The 24,119-nt window shown below is 49.2% G+C and overlaps 1 protein-coding gene across 2 annotated transcripts in view; it reads right to left on the reverse strand.

Annotated features, from left to right (window-relative positions):
• Window positions 1-10,920: 10,920 nt before the first annotated feature.
• LOC119401267 (mRNA decay activator protein ZFP36L1) overlaps window positions 10,921-24,119 on the reverse strand; it is an 81,937-nt gene continuing 68,738 nt past the window's right edge. For both annotated transcript variants that reach the window (XM_037667958.2, XM_037667957.2), the window contains exon 2: window positions 10,921-15,387. In XM_037667958.2, the coding sequence (XP_037523886.1) occupies window positions 14,386-15,387 (1,002 nt within the window). In that variant the 3' untranslated portion in view covers window positions 10,921-14,385. The remainder of the gene's footprint in view (window positions 15,388-24,119) is intronic.

The following is a 24,119-nucleotide window of genomic DNA, read 5'->3' on the forward strand; positions in this document are numbered from 1 at the left end:
ACGGTTCACCGTGGACCGCAACGAGAAGCCTATCTCGTTAAGATAGGCATCCCAATCCCTGTGTTGCTGCGCAAAGGCTGTCAGCAAGGGCTTGAGGTTTCGGTTTATCCGCTCAGTCGGGTTGGCCTGTGGGTGATACGTGGTTGTTTTGCGGTGCTTAATGCCAAAGGCAGCACACGCATCCACAAACACCTTGGCCGTGAAGTAGGACGCATTGTCCGTGATCAACTCCGCCGGAAAGCCAAAGCGGGTAAAGACCTCGGTCAACTTGTCCCAGATTACGCGTGCCGTTAGCTTCCGAAGGGGAAACAGCTCGACCCACTTCGTGAAGTGATCTGTGACAGCCAGGAGAAAAACATGGCCTCTCCGGCTTCTTGGGAAAGGTCCCATAATGTCACAGGCCGCGACTTGCCAGGGGTGTTGGCTGTCGATCGGCTGCATGAGCCCGGGGGGCTTGCCACCACGAGGCTTCACGCATTGGCACACGCGGCATGAGCGGGCGTAGTGAAGGACATCACGCTTCATGCCAGGCCAGGTAGCAGAGCGGCACAACTTTTGAAAAGTCTTAAGGCCACTCGCATGTCCGGCCAACCGCGAGTCGTGGAAATAGCCGAGAGTGGCTTTCCTTAGACTGCGGGGTATCACCACCTTGAAAGACTCCTGGGGAGCTTCTTCAGATGGGACATAGCGCAGGAGAACGCCATCAGCATCAAGCAGATACGAATCCAACGTGCCCGCAGCAATACCACACAAAGGGCAGCGGTCGAGCACACGAACGAGAAGCCGCCTGCTAGAGCAGCGCGTCAACCTCTCGTGCAAGCCTGGGAGCATCTCACGCCACGAGCGAATCGTCGGGCGCATCTTAGCTCGTAGGAGAGGAGGATGTCACCAGCGGCCCAATGGGGAATGGCGCTGCGTTGTGACGTAGGCCCGCGCAGCGCGCCAGCGTAGCGTGCCCGGACATGCCAGCGCGGGACGGAGCCGACGCTTGGCTCGCCCAGACAAAGAGGCGCCCTGGCCGCCATCTTGGCGATTGCCGGTGCCTAAGTGCGCCCGGGCTACGCGGCCGGAACGCGCGCGGCAGCTGGGGAACGAGGCGCCAGGCAGGAGGACGCTCTCGATCCCCACACAGGAGACTTGCTATTTTTCCTCAACAGCCTAGCTCGTATGCAGTTGATGTAGACTCAGCCTAAAAATGTCTGCCATGCTTTTTTTCTCCACTTTATGCAGGTATTATATCTTGTAGTTGTTCTTTGAAATGCAAAAATGAGATGGCGTGGTTAGCACTGCGTACGTACATGAAAGAGCCAGCTATGACTCCAATTATATTTTATATTGCCCTGCAATCATTTCGCAAGAGTGTTACGCGCGGAATTCACCGAAAGTATACACAGTACCAGCGAAAGTCATGACACTGAAAGAAGTTCCTAAAACAATCTCTAGAAAATATATTTTGTGCGGCAGGTATCTTCACAATAACCGAAGGTTGGACAGTGCCTCCTTTATGCTCAAGGCATAACTAGCTGAAACGGGCCGGGCCGGGCCCAAACCTTTCGGGCCCGGGCCGGGTACGGGCCACATTTAAGAACACCGGGCCGGGCTCGGGCTGGCCGGAGCACGGCATTTTCGGGCCGGGCCGGGCCCGGGCCGGAAAAATCGGCCCGTGCAGTGCTCTAGCCCCCGGCACTAAGCTCTCTCTGCGACTAGGGTGGCTACCCGCTGCCATTACGCGACGTTTCGCTAGCGTGGCAGCCAGCCCGCGCGTTGTGAATTGTGCCGGGAACGTGTTGCTAAAGGTGGTTGGAAGGTGCTGTGTTCCGTTGTGTCCCCAACGAGGCTACCGCGACGAGAACGGAAAAATATGTGCGACAGGTGCAAACAAACACCCGCGCATCTTAGCAAGCGCAAGAGAAGTAGACGGGACTGTCTGCGTGTCCCTTTCTCTTGTTTCCGCGTTGAATAAGCAAACACACGTACGTGCCGCATGTCTGCGCACAGTGCATGTGTCAATGTAATTATGGCCGTGGAAGCGCTAGGCCGTCTAGGCATGCTGTGGATTTGTATGTAAAATGCTCGTCCCCGCGATGGATGACGCGGTATCGACCATCTTGTAAGTACGTTGCTGGCAGCGCGGTTCAGGGCCACGAAGCGTGCGGAATGAAACTCGCAAAGCCACCGTAGTAAGAACATACAGTGTACTCTTCCAAACAGAAAGCCCCTGCTTCTGGTAGCCAAGTCGTTGTGAAGCCTCGGCGGACCTGACTACCCTCAGTTTAACGCATCAAGCGCACCGCTGTTGAAGCTGCGCAAGGTGTGGTGTGCAAGGAGAGTTTTGGCAAAGTCGCCTAAAAAATGTGCTCGCGGTGTCTCGCGTGCTCCTGATTACCGAATAATGGCGGGGTAAGTTGAGGTTGTAGGCTGCAAACTGCGTACGCGTTAGCCCTTTAGGGGGCGGCAGCAGCCCACTGTTGCACACGCTAGACACAAATAAAATATTAGAATATACAGTTTTCTTGACGACAAGCCACCAGAGCAAAGCTCTGCCGCAGTAAAATAATTAAAACTGTAGATTTACGCACAATGCAAGCTGATAACAACCATCAATCGCACTGAAGTGAGCACACACAGCAAGGGTCATTTTAGCCCGTTATATCTCGTGAACAAAGCAAATGAAGACGTATGATATTAAAACCGTGTTTCCATTGACATAATAAAAACTTCGATAAAAAATTGTCGTCAAAATTGAAACCGGGCTTTTTTATTTTATTTCTTGAAAATGAGCATTTTTGAAAAAGCTCGCTCCTTTAACTATTTTTTTCTTCTTCTGCGCTGCCCACAATCGTCCACGGAAATTTTGCAAATGCTCTTTTCTATACATGACACCGTTTTGAAGCTTCTGTGTGAAATAGGAAACGCGCCAAGGCGCACCAAACTTAGCAAACTTCTTTTATTTGGGCCTTGTTTGCCATTTCTTTTTCACATTTTTTTCCCCCTTGAGGACAGCATAAAGAAAGAATGGATGCAATTCACAGTAATGCGTACTAAAAACAGCAGAAAAATCTCCGTCACAACGTTTATAGTTGACGTTAAATTCGGCCGTGAAATCCGAAAATATTGCGGTGAGGTAAAACAGGACGCCCGTGCGGCCACCTTCAAATATTTTTTTGGTGCGCTGGGCGCGTTTCTTGGAAATAAAACTTTCGGTTCCGTGTACTTTGAATGTGCCCACATAACATATAAAAAACCCGGGCAAAACAAAACAGGCATGTTCGATCTCTCGTGGAATCACCAAAAAGAACATACAGCTGTAACCACAGCAGTTTTTGTGCCTTATGCATTGGCCTAGTACGACTCCCTCCGTCCGCGATAGCTTTCTGCACCTCATAACCCACGGTTTTGCACTGCCTCCGTGATTGGACCACATCTTGCGAAGTCACTTCATGTGACGTCACATCTTTTCGCAATCTCTGACGTTATGGTGACGTCATTACTCGATGGCTTTTTGCATTACTCGCGTTGACGCCGCCGATGCAGGACACCGGCGCCGACGGTCAATTTTAGAATTTGATTAGGCATCTAAGGCTTTCGCCTTGATATACTTATCGACACAACAGCAATAAAATGTGCCTGGTGGCGGCTGCGACAGGATTACACTGGACGAAACGTAAGCATCCACAGCCGAATCAAACGCAAATAGAGAAAGGGTGCGGCACTGCTGTTAGACAATGGGAGCTTCTTAAAGTTTCCAATGCGCTCAAAAAAAAAGTATTTAAAGCAGGGCTGTTCGCGTATGGAGAGAATGACAGCGTCGCACCTGTTTGCGCTGTGGCCTTCGCAAAGCGACAGCGGGAACCAAAGCTGCGCTGAGAGGAACTACAGAGGCCGCACACGTGCGCGAGCCCCTCGTCGCGCATCGTACGTCGGCTGCCACAGTTATTCAATCGTATACGCGAAACTCCTCGTAGGCCCCACGTATCACAATCCAAACACGGCATTGTCCAAGTCGCGGAGGTCTACTGACTGGCCACTGTGGCGTCACCTGTTGTCGATAAGAACAAATATACTCCATCTCACCACTACCGTTCAGCACTACCAAGGCTACGGGGTGTAAGCAAGCCACCCACTTGCGCACACATCACAGTTCCATATATAATTGCCTCACAAGTGGCAGGGATATGAGACATTCGCGCTTGTTTGCCACATGTTACGTCACATCGATGCCTATTCTTCTTCGCATTGAAGTCGTGGGCCTTTAATTGCTGCATCAGTAACCACCGATAACTGCGATTACAAATCAACATGGCACCCATGCAGACGCGACCGCCCGCTTCGACCCGAACTTGCGCTCGCTGTATGCCCACTGCGTTGGAAGCAGCAAATAAATGGTGAAATGAGCCATCGCGCTGTGCCATCTCAAGCTGAGGAAAAAGCATGAGGCACATTTTGCCTACTAAGCCTAACGCGCCGAGAATTTGATAACTGTTCATGAAATTAGCGCAATATAGTCGTGAACATATTGCTGTCGAAGCGTCAGCACATTCAACTGAGGCAAACACAAGCGTCAGTTCGTAACTTACGGGTCACACAGCGCACGATGACGACTCGATATATTCGAAGTGAAGGGCACCAGCTCCGGTGAGTGCAGCCAATTCTTCTTTTTTTCAGTGATGCCGTTTGTTCGCTTTACTCGCCCTGGCGTGCGAGCAGACGCCAAGGAGACGCTGAGTAGACGACGCGACGCGGATGAACACATGCAGAGGAGCTAATCTTTCTTCTTATTGGCTAAGGAGCCCTGTAGCCTTCTCAGTGCTGAAGGGAACTTCTGAGATGGAGTATAATAAGTGTGATTTAAGTTGCATTCTGAGTTGCAGACGCCAACATGCTTGATGAAGCGAGCAGCGTGTTTATCCTAGCGGTTTTGCGTATGATTTCGCCACCGCAGAACTACTCGGCTTTTCTTGAAAGTACTTGGCCTCCAGCATGGGCGTCCGGAGGGGGGTGCAAGGGGGGGCAGCTGCCCCTCCTTGGAATTTCGGATAATATTTTTCTATGCAGTTGCGAAAGCTACACAGCTTGATTAGCACACTCAGGTCCTGGCCTTCAGGTTTGCCATTCAATTTCGCGCGTTACAAACTACTGACTAATCTTGCCTGTCATGTCACGGCTGTTAAAGAAAGGTTGCCAGTGCTGAATGCCCCCCCCCCCCCCCCCTGCAAAAAGTTCTGCGGACGCCCTTGGCCTCCAGTACATGAAGTGGTAACTAGCGCAGGGACAGCGAAGACTGCATGCGATGCGGTCTTACGTCACTCCAAGGTGGCGCTATCTTCGGCAAGTTCGTCCATGGAAATGTTTACCAATGGGGTTTCGCAACTGGTATGAATCTGATCGGCTGCATTTCCCTTTAGTGGCACAGGATCGTGCTGCACAAATTCAGTGGCTGCCAGAATTGATGTGTGCAGTTTAGTTCATGACGCAGATCGAATGCGTTCCTTAGAATGTCACCAGTGAGAGTCGAATGGATCGGTCAAGACTCAAGTTGGCCAAGACCGAATAGCCATGCGGTTTGCGCTCATCGTCAGTGCAGAGAAGGACACAGGCATTGACGTAGCCAGGTTCAATTCCCCCCCTCATTGAATCAAAGGTTGACTCATATGCGTGCCCTTCCACATGTTATGCCAAGCCTCGAGTTTCGTCCTTCTTCAGTACGTATAAAAGTGCGTCGAATTTCGACTCGCATTTATAATCGCGACGTTGCGAAGAAAGATTACTCGGCGAATCCTCCGATTAAGGGCCTTTTATTCTCCGTTGGCACGTGGCAAAGCCTAGCAGACACACCTCTGCTTTGACATTGCGCTTTGAAATGGTCTTCGTGATAGCATCGCACCTTCAGAAAGAAAAAAAAAAATATCAGTGCAATATTGGTCTTACTTAGCTAACAACCAGCAGCATTTGCTTCAGTTCTCGGATTTATTGTTCTGTATTCTGTGTTTCTTCCTTTGCTGTATGCTGATACGCATAACTGTTCACATTTCTTTGTCTTTAGTTATTTCACGTTCTCTATTTACGATTTAATTCTCGTTCCGTTGATATTTATGTTTATGGAAATTTTTCATCTGTGCCGCCCGCTCGCGCAATACCCCTTGCGGAGACTGTGAGGCACATGAATGAATGAATGAATAAATAAATAAATAAATAATAAATAAATAAATAAATAAATAAATAAATAAATAAATAAATAAACGGCATTTTCCTGCGGCGCGGCCGGGAGAGTTCAGCCGCAGCATGCAGCCAGGGGGGCTCAGTGTGTTTTCGTGTCGTGGCGGCGCAGCGGGTCAGCGGCGCTTTTTCCTCGTGGCCGGTTTTTCCTTTCGACGGCGAGAAGAAGACCCGGTCAGCCGCCGACCGGTTGGGAGGGGCGACCTCCTCGCGTCCTCCTCGCTCGGCTGTGCGCATCCTTCGAGCATTCGACGAAGAATATGTTCTCGCATACACTGCACACACCCAGGCACTTCCAACGATCAAAGAAGCCACTTGGAAGAATATACTGTTGGCAGGTTTGGCCATTTTTGACCGAATGAAGCCACAGGACAAGCGTTACAACGACAGCGTTGTCAGCTGTGTCAGTATAAAAACAGATCCAGTGGCACAATAAATTTAGTTGAACGTTTGCGCTGGCGTTTCTCTTTGTCGTCCATGTTTTTTCGTTGCGCAGTCGTTCTGAAGTTATCATTTACCAACTTGCCCAAAATGCTGCTCTCAAAAAAAATTGTGTTATTTCTGTCCAGCTATTACACGGACGGCTTTTCTTCGGGAGTGCACTGTCACCCTTATGGAGTCAGAACATCTAGAGTAGACGCACGAGTCAGGACACACTCGTTTTATTTTGACGAGGCAGTCGGTAGAACATATCGAATGGCGCTGGGCGTGAGTGGTTTGTTGTCCCTGCAAATACTCCCACGGGAACACGCTGGTTGCTTTCGTTATTTAATGGTTTACGCGACAGATCGCACCAATTGTCTCATTGGAACTTTCTTGCTCTGCCTGTTCGCAAATTAACTGCATTCGTTCGCCCTGTCTTTGAATATCGGCAGCTTGTCGTGACTTCACGTGACCGCCATCATGCCCGGGCTGCCCACGCGGACTTTCAACACGCGCAGGCGCGTAGTAGTGGCAAGTAAGATGCCGCGGTAGCTTTCGGGCGACGACGCTACGCTGCAATTTTAGATTTCGAAGGACCGAAAACTCTCTTCCTTGATTTTACGAACTCCCCGATATAAGGAAATGATTAAGGCGCCCTCATCACTTCGTTAAATCGAGTTAATTTTTCAACTGTATACATTTTATTTTTTGTTTCTTAATTAAAAAATTATCCTAACAACCAAGTGGAAAGGGGTAGCCGCCGCCAGGAAATGGCTTCAACAAATCCATAATTTATTTTTATTTCAGCAATAAATAATAATAATAATAATAATAATAAACGTCATATACACAGCTTTCCGTGAAGCGCGGGAATTGGTAGTGCACACAACTGTCATTTACCTTGCAAAAATGAAGGAAGCAGCTCTCGCTCTTCGTCTGACGTTTTTTCGCACTAATTTTAATCGTAAAGAAGTCACTTGTGTTTTTAGCCTGCACGAGCAGGAGGATTCCAGCAGAAGCGCTGCGTGACGGCGAGGCGAGCATACTTTGGCAAACGGCCGCAATCTAATCTCCAGCCGGCCGCTCGTCCCCGTATCGCGAAGCGCAGACGCTGAGCAGGCTTGACGATTGCCGTTGTGAAGCAGCGATATGGCGTCGACCGCGTGAACGGCCAAAGTTCAGAGTTGGACTACGTAGAGGCACTTACGTGACTTAACACAGTCTAAAACGGAAAAATTGGTACACGTCACGCCCTCGTACAAATCGCGAAATTCAAACTGTTCGCCCAAACGTATACTTAATAGTTGGAAATTACGATGCGGATAAATCGAGTCAAAGTCAGCAAAGGTGAGCCACTAATGCGTTGACCTTTCGTAACATTCATCTCGCATCTGTCGAACATGAAAGGGTCATCCACAGCGGTCGTCTCAACGGCTCGGTGTCACGTGACCCGGACATCGCGTACGCCGTCCCACCGCCACTGCACAATTTCAATGATTCCGCCGGGCGTTGCAAAGTGTCGTCATTCGTACAGTGGTTGACAGGAGCTGTTGAGGCGCGCCTTCCCGCAGTGTCGGCTTTCCACGTGCTTACGGTGATTTCAGTCGCGGTCTGCGACTCCCACTGAAAACAATAAATACGCTGGCCTGGATTCGAGCCATTATGCATTTCATAACGCGCGTCCTGCATGCGACGTCAGCAGTGTTTATCATTTTCCACTCTCGGCCAAAACACACAGCGCTGCCGTCCATTTCAAAAGGGCGCGTTTTCAACATAAAAGAAGGCATGCCATAATACAAAACAGCTGGCAAAATGGTAACACAGGGCAATGCAGGCCTTCGCAAGGTGTGGCAGTCATTTTAAATTTCATCGCTTGTATTTTTGCCGTTGCGTTCTCATCTCGCATGTTGTTTATCTGTCGGTATATACATGTCATTGCAAACCTTCGGCGGGTATTGTACGCTTGTCCTTGTGTCCCTGTGCGGTTACGCGCTTGTATTGACGCGATCGCCTCGGAGAGCTCGCTTCGCAGAAATTCCGGCGTCGTTGGATAAAGAAAAATGTTCGGTACGAGTGGACAGGTGTTCTACCACAGAGCCATGCGCATGTTCGAAATTGTATATACTGTATATATATGAATGTCATGTAGTGCGAGAGTAGCGTCCTTAACGCACGTGATATTGCCCGACAGAAGCGAGCGTAAATCCCACCAGGCGCCGAAACATATTGATTGCGCAACAAGTGGTTGGTTTAAATGCCTACCATTTACAAAGCACACACGCATAATTAATCATCACTATCAGTAACAGCATCAACAACGCGTGCAGCTGCACGTGTTGCCTTACGGACGCGTATTGGGTAGTCAGTAAATGCGCAACAGGAAGAATGGTGTCGTAGTGGGCACTTCGCGACAGCACTTGCAGTGGGCGTTCTAGGATAATTCGAAAGGGCCGCTCTACACGCGCGTTCTCTGCGACAGTGTCCACCGAGAAGCGAACCCACGGGGCCCGATTACGCTATCTTGAAGGCGAAGCGTCCTCCCAAGTTTTTTTTTAAAGCATTATCAGTGCGTTCAAGCACGTCAATGAGTACATGCACTTTCTAAATAACCACTCCGTAAGCGCCACTAAACGTTAGGGAGAAAAGGCAGTTTAACCACAGAAATGACGCGACACATGCAGCACTCCGAGCACCGAGAATGCCAGGGGCGTAGACATTTTTTTTTTTTTTCCGGGGGAGGGAGTCAGAGCCTCATTTATGTATGTTCGTGCGCGTATACATACACATACAGTTTTCGGGGGGGGGGGGGGGGTGAATAACTAGCCCCGCGAGGGAATGTCTTACCTGGCTGCCTGTGTTGGATGCTGCCGTCGAAGAGAACGGGGTGCCGCAGTTCAGACCCTTCAGACCCCGCGGCACCGTCGGCAACACACGCTTATTATGTCAGCGGCTAGGTTGCTCGATGTCAGACAGCTCCAATCGGACGACTGCGCATGCGCTCAAGCCGGCAGCACAACGCTGGTATCTCTCCGCTGCAGAACGTGTCTGCTTGATCAAGATCACCCCGCAATGATCGTGTTCTTCTGTGAATACGAAATATTTCTAATAATAATAATATCTGGGGTTTAACGTCCCAAAACCACGATATGATTATGAGAGACGCCGTAGTGGAGGGCTCCGGAAATTTCGTCCACCTGGGGTTCTTTAACGTGCACCTAAATCTAAGTACACGGGCCTCAAACATTTTCGCCTCCATCGAAAATGCAGCCGCCGCGGCCGGGATTCAATCCCGCGACCTTCGGGTCAGCAGTCGAGCGCCATAACCACTAGACCACCCTGGCGGGGCGACGAAATATTTCTGCCGCGCGTGAAATGGTCAAGTATATTTGCACCTGAACAACTAGTTCGGGGGCACGTTAGCTCAGCAGGCGTGTTACGAACGACCCATACTCCCGTTTCATACATAAGGTGTAACGCTGTGGATACTGTGGAAGCTGTGCGAGAAGTTCGGCCAGCAAAATAAACGTGGCGTCCGCGATTGGCTCCGGCTGCCGGAACTGATCGCGGAGGCCACGATACGAAAACAAGGATACGCTAATCGATCCAAAACAAGCTACAGACGACTGTATAAATAACGGGGTTTGTTTTATTTCTAAGACAAAACGTCTTATTTTATGACACAGTCCAAAGACTGAAAAAAAAAGTCACAATACGGGACGTAAAATCGTTGAACCATTTCTTGGTGCGAAGGCATCTACTGCCTCGCTTGCTTCCATAGCGTTGCACCTGATGTATAAAACATGAGCGCTGAAGACACAGGCAAGGACGGCAAACGATACGAGTGCAAGTGGTTTGCTGTTCCTTGAAAGCTCGGAACGCGTTCTACCAATGTTAGTAGTAATGCGCTTTTGGTGAACGAAACGGTGACGTCAGCGTGCACCTGTGCATGAAGCCACGAACCCTTCAAATGTATCTAGCCCCAAAGGCCGCACAGCACTGGTAGAACGGCACGTCGACCCTGGCAGTACCTATATTGTAAGTGCTACACTCACAAAAGAAGACGGGACTCCGGTTCTTCCTTGTGTGCTTCAGGGCTACAATGTGTCAGTTAGCGAGCACAAACTCGACCACGCCAGGCAGAACTTTGGTGACGTCTTCATTTAGGCCAGCCAGCCACTCGCTTGCAGCGCTATCTTCGGTGGCCTCTGATGGTCGCTCCTCCACCTTGCGCACGACCGATTTGCGCAGGTGCGTGTCGAAAGAAACACCACACACAAGGGCTTAATAACTTAAACATCTTGTATTTGTTGCTCTCAAAATCCATCTCTTGACACACATGCGCACACACACACATAAGTAAAAGACATATCTCTTCATAATACAAAGTCTCGATTTCTTTTTTTTTTGTTGTTGTTGGTCTCATTTCTTTTTAATTATTCGTACTGTTCAAAGACAAACAGCAAACGTGCACATATAACAGAAAAAAGAGAGGGGGCGGAGGCTATCAATATAGAATTTCCGTTCTCGTATCGCTATTGTACAAAAAATATATATATATCTATGTGTATATATATGCAGTCTATATTATTCGTACTGCATATGCTGTTAAGGCCACTTGGAAAACAGGCGTATGGAACAGACGTGTGTGCACACAGGAATGCTCGGCACAATTGGTCCTCGAGTGCTAATACTACTCGTCGGCGCGGCATACGGAGATACAGAATGGCGGTCAGCTCTGCTACACACCTCCCGTCTGGTCCACAGAAAAAAACTCGAGGAAGGCACTTTCGGCAAAGACGAAGCGGTCTTGTCGCTATGACAGGGCGGTGACAAGCATCACACTTTCCAAAGACGCCAACCGGCTCAACAAACTCGCTGGCTGTTACTTTCCAGCGGACGAACACTGCACAGCAATGGTCTGCCATTCGGTGAGGAGACCGCATGGCAACGTCTATCACAACGTCTCGTTCCTGGACAGGGTGCTCCCCTCAACGAAAACCTGAGATCCCCCCCCTTCCACCCCCGCTGTTTGGAATGGCACTGCAAGCCGAGCATGTGGCTCCTAGAACACCTGGATGTTGCAACGGCGCTGAGCCAGGATGCCTTTCCCAAACGATCACACCAAAGAGGCTTCACGGCACTGCGGAAGTCGCCATAGTGAAGCAACAGGCACACTTAAGGAACAACTAGCACAGGTCAAGTGCCGACCACCGAATGCCTACTTTGACCAGTCTCAGAGTAGACACCCGCACATGACACACAATCACTAAGCAAAGTCGCAATCTTCCTCTCGGAAAGTTTACCTTTCTGATAACAGAAGAGAGGGACACAATTGTCACTTTCCTTTTGAATACACAAGGCATCTATTCTGAAAGAAAGCCCGACTTTGCTTAGTGATCGTGTAGCACCGTGTCTATTCTTAACTGCATAAAAGGCCAGTGTTCTTCGAATAAACTTTCAGTAGGCAATCGGCAGGTTCCTTTGGTGACAAGCCCAAATCAAGCTGTTACTAATTCAATATCCTGGTTCAGGGACGTTGCAGGAATCCCTGGATTGAAGGCACCGTGGAAAATAATCACAAGTACCACCGATTTGAAACGACAAGATGATGACTGGGACGCCTTGGATTGCATGCAACTATGTTCAACGAGACAGCGTATAAATAAGTTATTCTTCTCACGCATCACTTTTACAATTCCTTAAATAGTCAGTTCAGACTACAACATCTGACCTGAGGGGCTAAGACATATAACTGCTCTGACGTGCTTTCGACAAAAATGCTTAAGGCAGTAGAGAAACCGCAGTGGTCCAGTGACGACTTCATCACCGTGGCTGTTACAAACACGGTGACAAGAGCCCACCAGCTGTTTTTACCAGAGCTGAGATCTTGTAGTGCGTGTACTTCATCGGTTTGTGTGTCACTACTTTGAACAATGTAATCCCTTTGACAGCCTACGATGCGAGTCTTAAATAACGAGTTGAGATGATTTCGAAAGGGACAAGAGATGGATGAACGCGCATTAGCGGAAGACTGCGTTTTGTTTGCTAACCCCCAATAATTGCAGACATCACACGGATGCCAATGAGGCTGAATTACAAATCAGTGAGTGTAAAATCTGACGGTCAAAGCCTTTAAAAAAAGCGGAATCCTTCTAGGCACATAAAGAGAAAACCCACATAATTTAGAAGAAATGCATAGCCTCTGCAGTCTCCCACATACTGCTTCTGTGGAAAGAGAAGCTGCCAAGAGTCAGCACAACAGAGTGAAGAAACCTCTCTTGGGAGGGCCTAGGTTGAACATGAAAGCAGCCAACAGAGGCCCCAATGTCAATAAATAAATTAAATTCTCATTAAATACAGCAAGAAATGTAAAAACAAGAGCACAACAGCAGCTGAAATGAAGAGTCAAACATGCAGGCACCAAGTAAACTTTGCACGAGAAAAACTTGGTATTTCCGTATGGCAGATGACAATTTGCAGCAAGAGAATAGATCAAGGCAGCAGCCCTGCGTATCCTAGAAAACAAGTAATAAATAAAGGAAAGCTCACAGAGCTAATATCCCTTGCCTGGTACCGGTCTATTTTCCTCTTCAGTGCCTATGTACAAAGTCTGGGATAACCTGACATCCAATGTAAGCAACTTACTTGAGTGAAGCCAAGGGAAACAATGTAACGTCTTAAAGAGCTGCAGGTTTCAGCACAAAAAGGCAAACAAGAACCAGACATCCTTGCTGACTGCAAACACATTTTGCTCACAACGACTTGACAAAACCGATGAAATAGTACAATGAATAATAATAATAATAATAATAATAATAATTAATATAATATTATAATTAAATCAAATAAATACGACAGATACAGGAAAGCATGGAAAGGCAAGAGAACAACACAAGCACACTGAATAGTTTGTAAAACCTGAAAAAAAAGTAGCACACAAATAAGAGCCTGTCTTTACCCAAACACGAGAAGGCACAGTGGTGAAGCTCAGCCAGAACATAAGAGCTTTCTTTTCATAATAAAAGTTAAAACCAGGCTGCATATGCAACTCATATAATGTAACAAAATATTCTGGCACTGCCTACACAGTGCTCAAGAACGCATGATTACTGCACAAGACTGTGCACAAGAGAGCTAGGTATTATTATGGCAAACGTGTATTGGACTATCGAAGAAGCGTAATTTGTTGCCCCTTCTCTCTCTCGTTTCAGGAAGCTTGGTCCTCAGGACTTGAGCAGTGTGCCATTAAATATTTGTAATAATAAAATTATTCGCATACACACACGTTAAAAAACAACACAGAAAAATGGCAGCCCCAGGTCTGCACTGCCATACCAAAATGCCCAAACGTGAAGAAAGCCAGTGTTCCACCAGCACATTTGTTTCATCTTGCTTTTGAGTAAACGATGCAGTGTGTGCGGATTCTTGCAAACTGAGTCAATGACTAAAATGCTTTCACTTCAGGCCTGCTGGGGAACACAATCTGAGCCAAACTGCACATGAATGAGCGCAAGTAATAAATAAGTGACGTCCTCGACGTGATCGTGACAATGCTTTCTTCTAGAAAATAGGCCGCTAAAAGGGATCCGGAGAAGCTCTAAACTAAAATTAAAAAAAAAAAAAGAACAACAAACAAATGTTGCTTGGAATCACATCGGGTTGTTGGCAGATGCAGTTCAGGCTCTCGTTGACTACCGCGCGCGTGTCAGTGGTGGTGGGGGGGCAGGGACCTGGGCGCTGGGCGACTTAGTCGCGGCCGTTGGCGGCCAGCCTGTTGAAGATAGGCAGCCTGGTGATCGGCGAGCCGCACGAAGCCGAGACGCTCATCGAGTCCAGCTCGGAGCCGAGCGAGTCGACGGGCGACGGGGGTCCCTCGACGACGCGGTTCTGAGCAGCAGCAGCAGCCGGGAACTGAAAGGCGCTCTCGGGAAGCGACAACGCCGAGAAGGGCGACACCTGCTGCGAGCCCCCGGCGAATCCCGGGGAAGTGACGAGCGCGGCGAAGTCTTGCGAGAAGGAGAAGGCCGTCGAGGGGGGAGCGGCGAAGAAGGGGTCGTCGTAGAGGGGGCTCGAGGGCGGCGACAGGTCGCCCGCCGAGCCGAGGCTGCCGAAGCTGCCCACGGAGAGCGCCTTGGGCCGCGGGTTGATGTTGGTGAGCAGGCTCTTGCGCGACTCGTCCGAGTTGTGGATGAAGTGGCAGCGCGGGCCGTACGGGCAGAAACCCGCCGTGTGGAAAGTGCGGCACAGCTCGGTCTTGTACTTGGGGTGCCTGGCCAGCGTGCGCAGCTCGTGGCCGCCGTGCGCGAACTGGCACTTGTCGCCATACTTGCAGGTGCCGCTCTCCTCGAACGGCCGGCACAGCTCGGTCTTGTAGCGGCTAGAGTTCTGCGCCACGGACGACGCCGGGCTGGTGGGCGTCGTGGCGCACGTCGGGGACGTCGGCGGCCGGCGCTCCACGGGCTCGCTGTAGCTCCGGTCCAGCTTGCGGTGGTCCCGAGCTACCCCGACCAGCGCCCCCACCGCGCTCACCATGTTGCTGCTCGGGACTATGTGCCGGCTGCCGGCGGCGGTCTGCTGCTGCTGCGGCTTGGGCGACGTCGTCCGCAGCACGAGAGGCGCCGCCGCCACCGAGGACGTGGAGCGGCGCAGAGGCGGCGCCGCCACCATTCCTCCGCCCGCCACCGACGTCGAGTGTCGCCGGGTCTCCAGCATCTGCTGAGGGCGCGACGCCGCGAAGTTGCCACCGTTCTGCAAGGAAAGAAGAGAGCGCCAACGGTCAGCTTCACTTTCACACCGGGAAACATGGCGCGCTTTTTGTGCTGTCAACTGCGCTTTCCAGCGACTCGCATTTTACGACTGCGACATGATTATGAGGGCCGCCGTAGCGGAGGGATCCAGAAATTTCGACCACCTAAATCTAAGTACATATTTTACGGACGGGAGTTAGGTTTACATACGTCGCCGAAGGTACACAGTAAACCACTCTACACCTTTAAGGGGGTTTTGCCGTGTCTATAACTAATACCCTTACACCCTAGGAAAAGGGTGTCTTCACGTATTAAAACACCCATACCATAGGGTGTTGCCACTGGCCTAACAACCTTATCATGGGGCGTTTCCAATGGCCTAAACACCCTTGTCACTGAAAAATATGAAAAATAAAATCTAACAGTCAGGGAACATGCAATTACAGATGACATCAGCATAGAAGGTGCACGCACGCGCCAAACCGCACACACAACAGAGCGTATTGTAAGATACCACATGGACGGAGCGCTCGTGCTACACAGCCTAACACTGACCATCTGCTATATATAGCCATAGTATTTAAGCCGCCGTTCAGTGCCGGTGGAGATATTCCTGTTCCGTATGAATGAACATTAAACATTAGGAGAATAGGCGTACATTTATGGTACGCTTGTAGATAGCCCTAAAAGAGATATCTTTTAATCTAAACTCGCCTAAGATCGAACGACATTTTAATCAGAGAGTCCCAGTTATCATTTGGCACGCTGCGGTATGTGCCATGGGTGTTTCGATAACCCATAACACCACCAACTCCTAAAGGGTGTTTAGTTAGGGCATTACCCCTTAAGGGCTATTTTGGGGAAGGAAAACACTCTTACAAACTAATTTTTGCAAATTTTGGTTAGGCAAAGGGTGTTTTGCTTGCTTGAAACATCCTTAAGGGTGCAAAGTGGTTTACAGTGTAGCGAACTTGGGTACCAAATACTATGCGAACTAAATGTACGCAATGAATTTGCTTGAGAACCGGTGAAAATGAGCAACTCTCTTAATTTCCCACGCATTTCGTTGATGGTAACAGCTGATCCATCGAATTGGTGGGGGAAGAAAGGCTTTCCCGGCTCTAATGCCGTCCTAATAATCAGACATCAAGAGACGCTATCGGTCGAGCGTTCAAAAAAGTTCGCATCGACGCTGCTTTTTGTGAAGCGCCCTGAAGAGGGCAAACACAAGAAATCGAAGGACTGGAAACATTTTCGCGTTCCAAGTTAAGCTAGAATGCCGCAAGGCACGTGCGTATGTCCTTTGCCTCATTATCGGTTAAGCAAAAACTCTGAGCGCAAATAAACGACGCAGGACTAAGAACCGGAGTGCAGACCGGTCGATGTATCAACACCGCCTTCGAGAACACAAAAATTAATTGAATGGCACGCATTCATCTCACCTTGCCTCCCATTGCCAAATATGTAAATGCAAACCTTTGTTCGAAAGCACCAGTATATTGTGTCGCCACCCTCTGCAGACCACGCGAGAAGTTTCGGAGTCGTATCACATCACAAAGAACGCGGCGATATGTGTTAGCCAACCGTCTCTATCTTTACATGAGAAGGAATTCAATTTTATCAACAGACACTGAACCTTGGGTGTAGGCCTGTAGCTCCTTGTGACATGCGCGATGCCATGTATGTTCATATTGTTAAGCTGTTTATTGGACGGCACTCGGCGACAGTCAAGGCAAAAGCACGGGCTCCGAGCGCGAGCGGCGCTTAGAAGAGGACGACGACCCACTAGGAGCCGCTGGAGAGCGCAACCGTTAAACAGTACCAATTGCTTCGCCACAATTTGTACGTTCTTTCGTCTAATAAATTTCAGTTGCGAGTGAGCGCTTGTGATGTGTGTTTCTCTTTCTTGGTCCTGCGTCGTTTGCGCTCAAAGCTTTTACTTAATCATGAGGTACCAACTATCGGTGAGGTAATGCGCTCGCAAAGATTAACCGCAAAGCATGAAGCCCATTAATTGTGAGTCGAGCAACCAAGTAAACGCTCGATTTTTCCGCCTTTCCCGACCAGACGTCGAACCCTGGATTTCAACCTGCGCTCATTCCACGAGGCCCGTCAGTGCAGGTGCACCGAGCCCTACAACTGGGCTGGCAGTATTCAGAAATGAATGTCCTGCATTCCAGTGCCGCGAAATTAGCCTTCATAGAGGGTGTTATCTTTCTAAATTTGTTTTGCACCGCGGGTACAACGCCTTGGTGTAGTTCAGGTACATTCATATTCTGCCACGAAAGGGAAGACGGGTGTATAGCCCAATGGTTAAAACGCTCGCCTTCGAAGCACGGCTCCCAGCACCGGAGTGCAATTTTTGTGTCTCGTGACGATGACAGTCTTCTCGTCCAGTTGGCATAGAAATGCTTGCGCGTTCAATACCGCACCAGCGCAGGCACGCGTTAAAATAACGCTTTTCCTCGTGCTTTCACTAGCAGCCAGTAAAAGAATCTGGGGTAAGAGCCGAGAAGCCGTCCAGCCAATCGTGACCCAGTTCGTGACGAGCTAAAACTGGGACTGAGCGGTAAGTTGCCCTCACGACCGCGTCGAAAACCCATTGTGCACACACGCCGACCAATTTTGAGGCCGTGTTAGGGCGAAACCGAAGCAGCACGTTTCTGACCACGTTCGGTAATGAGAGCGTGCCGACGCTACTCTCAAGCGGAGGAGGCCTTGAACCGGTGGCGATGCGCTACGAGCGATTACAGCCTCGCTCCTATTTGGTGCGACTTTCCGGGAACAGGAGAGCTTTCGAGTTTTTACAGCGAAGCCGTCATAAACCTCGCCGCGCGATGGCGTCACCATGCGTCGCCTAGCAACGAGTTGGAGGAAGGAAATGAGGAGAAATTAATAAAACGAAGTAAAATTTATAGGCGAGGCGGGATACGAACCCGGGTACCCCCGGTCGTAACCACTCGGCTGCTATCCAGGCACGCTAGCAGAACAAGCATTTATGGGGACTATACGACTGCGTTGCTATTGGGCGAGAGAAAGCCTCAGCTTGGCTTTCCCAGGCTTAACTGCCCCTACCCAAGGCTCAACTGGCCATCTCTAGGCTAGGCTTGGCACCACTAGTGCGAATCTGCCCCGATTTTTCTTTTTTTTTTCTTCCAGAAACTTATGAACGAGGTTATGCTGTACAAGCCATCGCGTCCGGGTGATGCTGTCCACAACGTCTCACTGGCCAAGCATCGAAATGGATTCCGTCCTGCGTGCCAACCAAAAGACCCATTCACGCGCAGTAGAAGAGCGCGGTGTAGATTGCAAAGCGCCGGGGCAAAGCACTGAGACGAACAATTTATGTGCATAGCCTTACTATACATATACCGACTGGTGTACGCCACCAACGTGACCACGGTGGTGCAGTGAAGGCAGCACAATTTTATTCGACATTTGCTTTTTTCACCACAGAATGTACTTTTTATGATGAGCATAGTCAAGCTGCAGCTTGACTAGCCCTGCCCGCCATGGTTTACATTCTGTTCCAAGGGACACAATGTCTAAACATAGCAAGTCTTCATTCAATCAATGAGGCGAGAATACGCGAGAAGGCTATGGAATTTGCGACGTCACACTGACGACAAGTTTCGTCGCGACATTCAAGCATGAAACTGTCATTTGCTCTTTTAATAACTGAACTATGATGTCGGAACTTATGACAATAGCCTCCTCGGTCCTGGAGTACCTAAATGGGCACCGTTGTTATAAAGGCTACAGATGGCGACAATTCGGCATTCGCGTGTTCAAATTCTCCTTGCCACAATTGACATATGTTGCTTTCCCTAAAACCCGAGAAGTGGCGCCGTGTGTCCAGTCGTCTTCGAAAAACGAGTAAACAAAGATGGCTGCGCGCTGCACGAGCGCTCGGCTGCGTCCTCGTGGTAAATAAAAGCGTTCTTTCTTAGTTGTAGGCTAAACGACACCATCTATAGTACATTCTTTTAACTATAGATGCCCGAAACAACATATTGGAAGTCATTTCGGCCTTATGGCTTTTTTGCACGCATTCATACAGACTTCAAAAGTTCAGGATACCCATTTGAGAACTATGGGTCTCAGATGTGCTTCTAACGCTTTTGATCTAGGTACCTGACTAGCTGACTATTCACGCTGGCTACTAGTATTTGACTACTAGTACCAGTCAGTGGCGTAGCGAGGGGGTGACACATCGGGCCCTTGCCCCCCCCCCCCTACCTTCGCCGAAATTTTTTTTCTCCTATGGGATACGGAGAACAAAATGACACTCGACCACATTTACCTGCCCGGACTCCATGACGCATCAAGAGTGTGCCCCCCCCCCCCCCAAAAAAAATAATAAAGAACAACAAATTTCTGCCCACGCCACTGGTACCAGTAGCTACTAGTACCTGACATCACTGGCTAACCAGTACCTGACTAGTCACGCAGCCTCACGTGGTGACCAAGTACAATACAAAGATGAATGGAGTGGACCTAATTGATCGCTGCATCTCGTACTACAGAATTTCCCTCCAATGGACACTACGCAAATGGACACTACGAGTTTCTGCACATTTTTTTTTTTATCTTGCTTGCTGCAACAGCTGGATTAAATACCAGAGGGACTGCGAAAAGCCTCTGGCTCCCAAGACAGACACACAGACAGACAGACCAAATTTTCTGGATTTCAAATTCAACATAGCGAATGTGCTCCTCAAAGTTGACACTAAACAGAGGGTAAGATCAGGCCTCAGTTGAAAGACCGATGAGCAGCCATCACCGAGCGCTGTGAAGCGGGCGGCAGCGTCGACGCCGGAAGCAGTTCGATGGACGCAGAACCAATCAGCGTGCGGCTGGCAGCGACTTCCGCTACGTAACGGCGTCGTCGCTGCTGCCAAAATGGCTGCCGCCCGCCTCGGATCTAATAAGTCGTCGCCCTGCACTGTGTGGCCCTTAAAGGGACACTAAAGGCAAATATTAAGTCTACGTTGATTGTTGAAATAGCGGTCCAGAAACCTCGTAGTGCTGCTTTTGTGCCAAGGAAGTGCTTATTTTGAAATAAAATCACGTTTTTAGTGGTCCGCATCGCGTTAGCGCGCTTCAAATCTCCCGCCTGAAAATACGACTTTCATACGTCACTGCTGCCGTGCCCAACGTTGCCCGCTTTTACTGCGCGGCCGCCGACACTAGTAGCAGCCGAGCGGAAGTAGCGGGACCCACAGTAGCAACAACGGCGCTTCGGCAAAGACTTGCTCGGATGGGCACATTCAAAGCCTTCACCAAGTTGCGGTTGGTCTCGTAATCCTCAGTACGAAAGTGCAACGAGCACACACGCAGAGGTTTTGACTGTTTAGCACACTGGCGCAATGGCATGACACTAAGCCACTTCGAGCGTAAGGGTTCATTCCGCGGCACCCAGTGAAAAGAGGTTTCCTTGCTGCAGCACTGCCGTTGTGCACCATTCGGGCATCCGGCAATATCACACGCATGCGGCATTTTGTCGAACTTTCTGTCAGAGCAACTTTCACGAGCGCGCAAAACACGCACGGCAGTACGCGATCCCGAAACTACCACTGAGACGGGCGAGGCGCAGTTCGGCGAAAACGGAACCTTTGAACCACGCGCGCCGTTCCCCATGGCAACGCCACGGAGGTTTTGTTTTCCATGAATCAAGCGGAAACGAACAAACAGCATTTCATTACGTCTTTTGATGCTCGGAATGTTCTTTTTTTACTGCTGCTAGTTTGATTACTAGTGATTTATTGTAGGCCGACTTCCATACGTCATCGGGATCACTTCGAAAATGTCCCACTTGTGGCGCTCATCATGTGATACATTTAGCTTAATTTCTCGGTAAGTAGGGCACTGCTGTTGATAATATTGCCGTTTTAGAAGTTGTCATACATTGGGCTTTCACTCTGACATAAATTGTTATTTGCCTTTAGTGTCCCTTTAAGTTCTCAACTGATGCTTGTATTTGACTTAGCTTGTTCCCTAGAAGCTTCGATAGCAAAGCGATCGTGATATCTTTGAAGTCTTTCCGAGTGCCGTACCCAAGTTCATCGGTAGGCTTAGCAGGAATGAGTGTATTGGCCGAATACGTGGCCTCAAAGATGTACGGCAGCTTCAAGCTCAGAGGCCATATATTACAAGTCTGTGATTCTTCTTAATGCCAATAGCTGGCGCTACAAGTCAAATAAAAACAAAAACAAAATAGACTTTTCGGTGGCGTTGTGTCACTGTGACTCGTTTTCTGCACCACAGAACTGCTAATGAGACATAAAAGCTATAATCAGGAATATATCTCGTTGGTCCATTGACGGAAACTGTACACTGCTTTACGAGGTGACAGGTTCATTCCCTCTGGTCACACTGTGTGACGCTGAGCTAACGCTCTTCATATGGTTTGCCGCCCTCTCTGACGGCGTTGATGCGACGACGCCGAGGGACGCAACGCCAGGAAACGCCGGCAAAAACGCTCTATATGGTTCGGGCTGGACCATATGTCTGGACCGTCCAGAGGTGGACGTTTCGGCCACCGTCACCGGTAGCGTCGACGTCGAGGGACGCCGGCAAAAACGCTCTATATGGTTCGGCCTTAATCCCAGTTCCACCTGACGAGGCGCGGTACGACCAGGTTGGACACTTCCCGCAGCATGAAAAGCTCACATCTCAAATGACGTGCCGCCACCCAGGATGCGGTCGCAAATCAATAGTGACATACTTGAAGTACGATGTATTTCTAAGTTCGAAGAACCGCCACTGCTTCCTCACATTTCACACTTGTTGAGACCAGAGTACCCAAATGGGTACCATCGAATTTTGATACAACGGCTTAATTTTTCGGCTTCGCAATTTTTCTCCGTTTGCTTCCATGGGCACGAAGCCAAATAAAATAGTTTCACAAAAGTTCTTTTTTTTCATTATTGCATTCTTGGGACTGAGGAGGATAGAGTTGCGAAAGAATAACTCAGCTGTCTAAATGCTTCAATTTTGCGTAGATGAAAAATTTGTGAACACGGGGTGTCGCGGAGCCGACGTTTCGACAAGCAGACTCGCCTTCTTCACGTCGCAGCCTTAGGAAGACAAGACCACTGTCGAAACGTCGATACCCCGTGCTCACGAATTCTTTATCTCTTCAAGCGTCCCCTGAACTGCCTTTTTTTTTTCACTTTCGTACATTATTTATCTTGCGACAAAGTAAGAATTAATGTCGACGTCGAAGCACGATAATCGCATCGGGGAGGGAATAGGAGCCTTCTCAAAAAAAAAAAAAGTGTGCGCAGTAAAACCGGCTCAGGAAAAGGTGCCATCAATAAAAGTATGCGGGCGGAGGGAAAACCAGTTCCATCCCCCCCCCCCCCCCCCCCGCGTTGGTTGCAGAGCCGTGTGCTCGGTGGCCGGGTTTCAGGCGGTTCACTTTTTCCTCCACGACGCGCTTCTCGACGCGAAAAACAGGTTCAGTACTATTCCCGTAGTACAGCCCGCCCCACAAAATGGCCGCTGATGCGTCACGAGATGGACAGCTTAACCTCACACCTATTTAAGTTCAGCTTCTGTCCGTGCAGTATTGAAAAATGGAATTTATTGCCTAGTACAACTAGGTACATGCCTTTAGAAGATTTCTTGCATGAATGCATTGATTCGCGTTACGTTTCTTAAAGGGGTACTGACACGAAAATTTTCAGCTGTCGTTTTTATGCGTCAAATGAAGGGCCAAGCCTAGCTTAAGAGCTTAGGAAAGGTGGTGCTAAGCGCGAGTGCACCCTGAAAAAGTAATTATACAGTATGCTTTTAAAAGCTAGTTTCGGTTTCTACTGTACCCTGACTCACAACACGGTATGAGCTTCTTGACACGTGCTCGCACGATATATAGTGACGTTCCCACGGCCGCTCCGCACCATGGCTCCGTTGGTGACGCACATGCGGCCGTCTTGGAAGTTCTGGTACCTGACGTCATCGCAACTAGCCAGACTGCTGCGTGCAGTCACCAGAATTAGTACTGTAGCCTGACGTCAAGCGAGTGTCGATGTCGGTAGGTGCGCCATGGAAAAAGTGACTTCAATATAAAAATAACACCAGCATTTGCTGAGCTTCACAGTTGCTCAGAGCAGTCTCTACAAGCAGGAGATTTGTATGGCAGAGTAAACTCGCCTTCGAAAAAAGACCCCTTCAAGAGTGCTTGTATTATTGATTTTTAATTTTTTTTTTCCTCCCTTACAGTGTAGCATTCCTTTACGTTCTGTTGTATACATAATCTATAAACTTTAGTATAAAGCCCACTTCTGCGATAGTCCAATTCGGCTGCAGTATGTGAAAAAAAAAAAAAATTACTGTCACTGATTTCGCCATCATACGATAAGTATTACAAAAGGAAACGGTCAAAGCTTCGTTTTTTTTATTTTCGCGCCGAAACTTGAGCGCGCGAAAGCCAATGTGGCGTCACGAATTTCAGTCCTGTTGCGTATTTTCGCAACATTCATTCAATGAAATTTTCCTACACTTGCCACGGTAAGTCTTTATGTATCACCCAGAACCCAACGTAAACAGTTTTTACCCATAAACGATCATACCCTGGGACACGCAGGCGAGAATCTATGACGTCACGGTGAGCTGGTGCGGGAAGGCGGCGTCGCCACCTGTATTCCCTTTCTGCGCGCTTACCAGCTCACGGCAAGAGCGGGGCTTTGGGTACAGTGAAATTCCAGTAATTCGAGCACAAAGTCGTCT

Source organism: Rhipicephalus sanguineus, chromosome 8 (genome assembly GCF_013339695.2).
Source record: "Rhipicephalus sanguineus isolate Rsan-2018 chromosome 8, BIME_Rsan_1.4, whole genome shotgun sequence".
In the NCBI taxonomy this organism is placed as follows: Eukaryota; Metazoa; Arthropoda; class Arachnida; order Ixodida; family Ixodidae; genus Rhipicephalus; species Rhipicephalus sanguineus.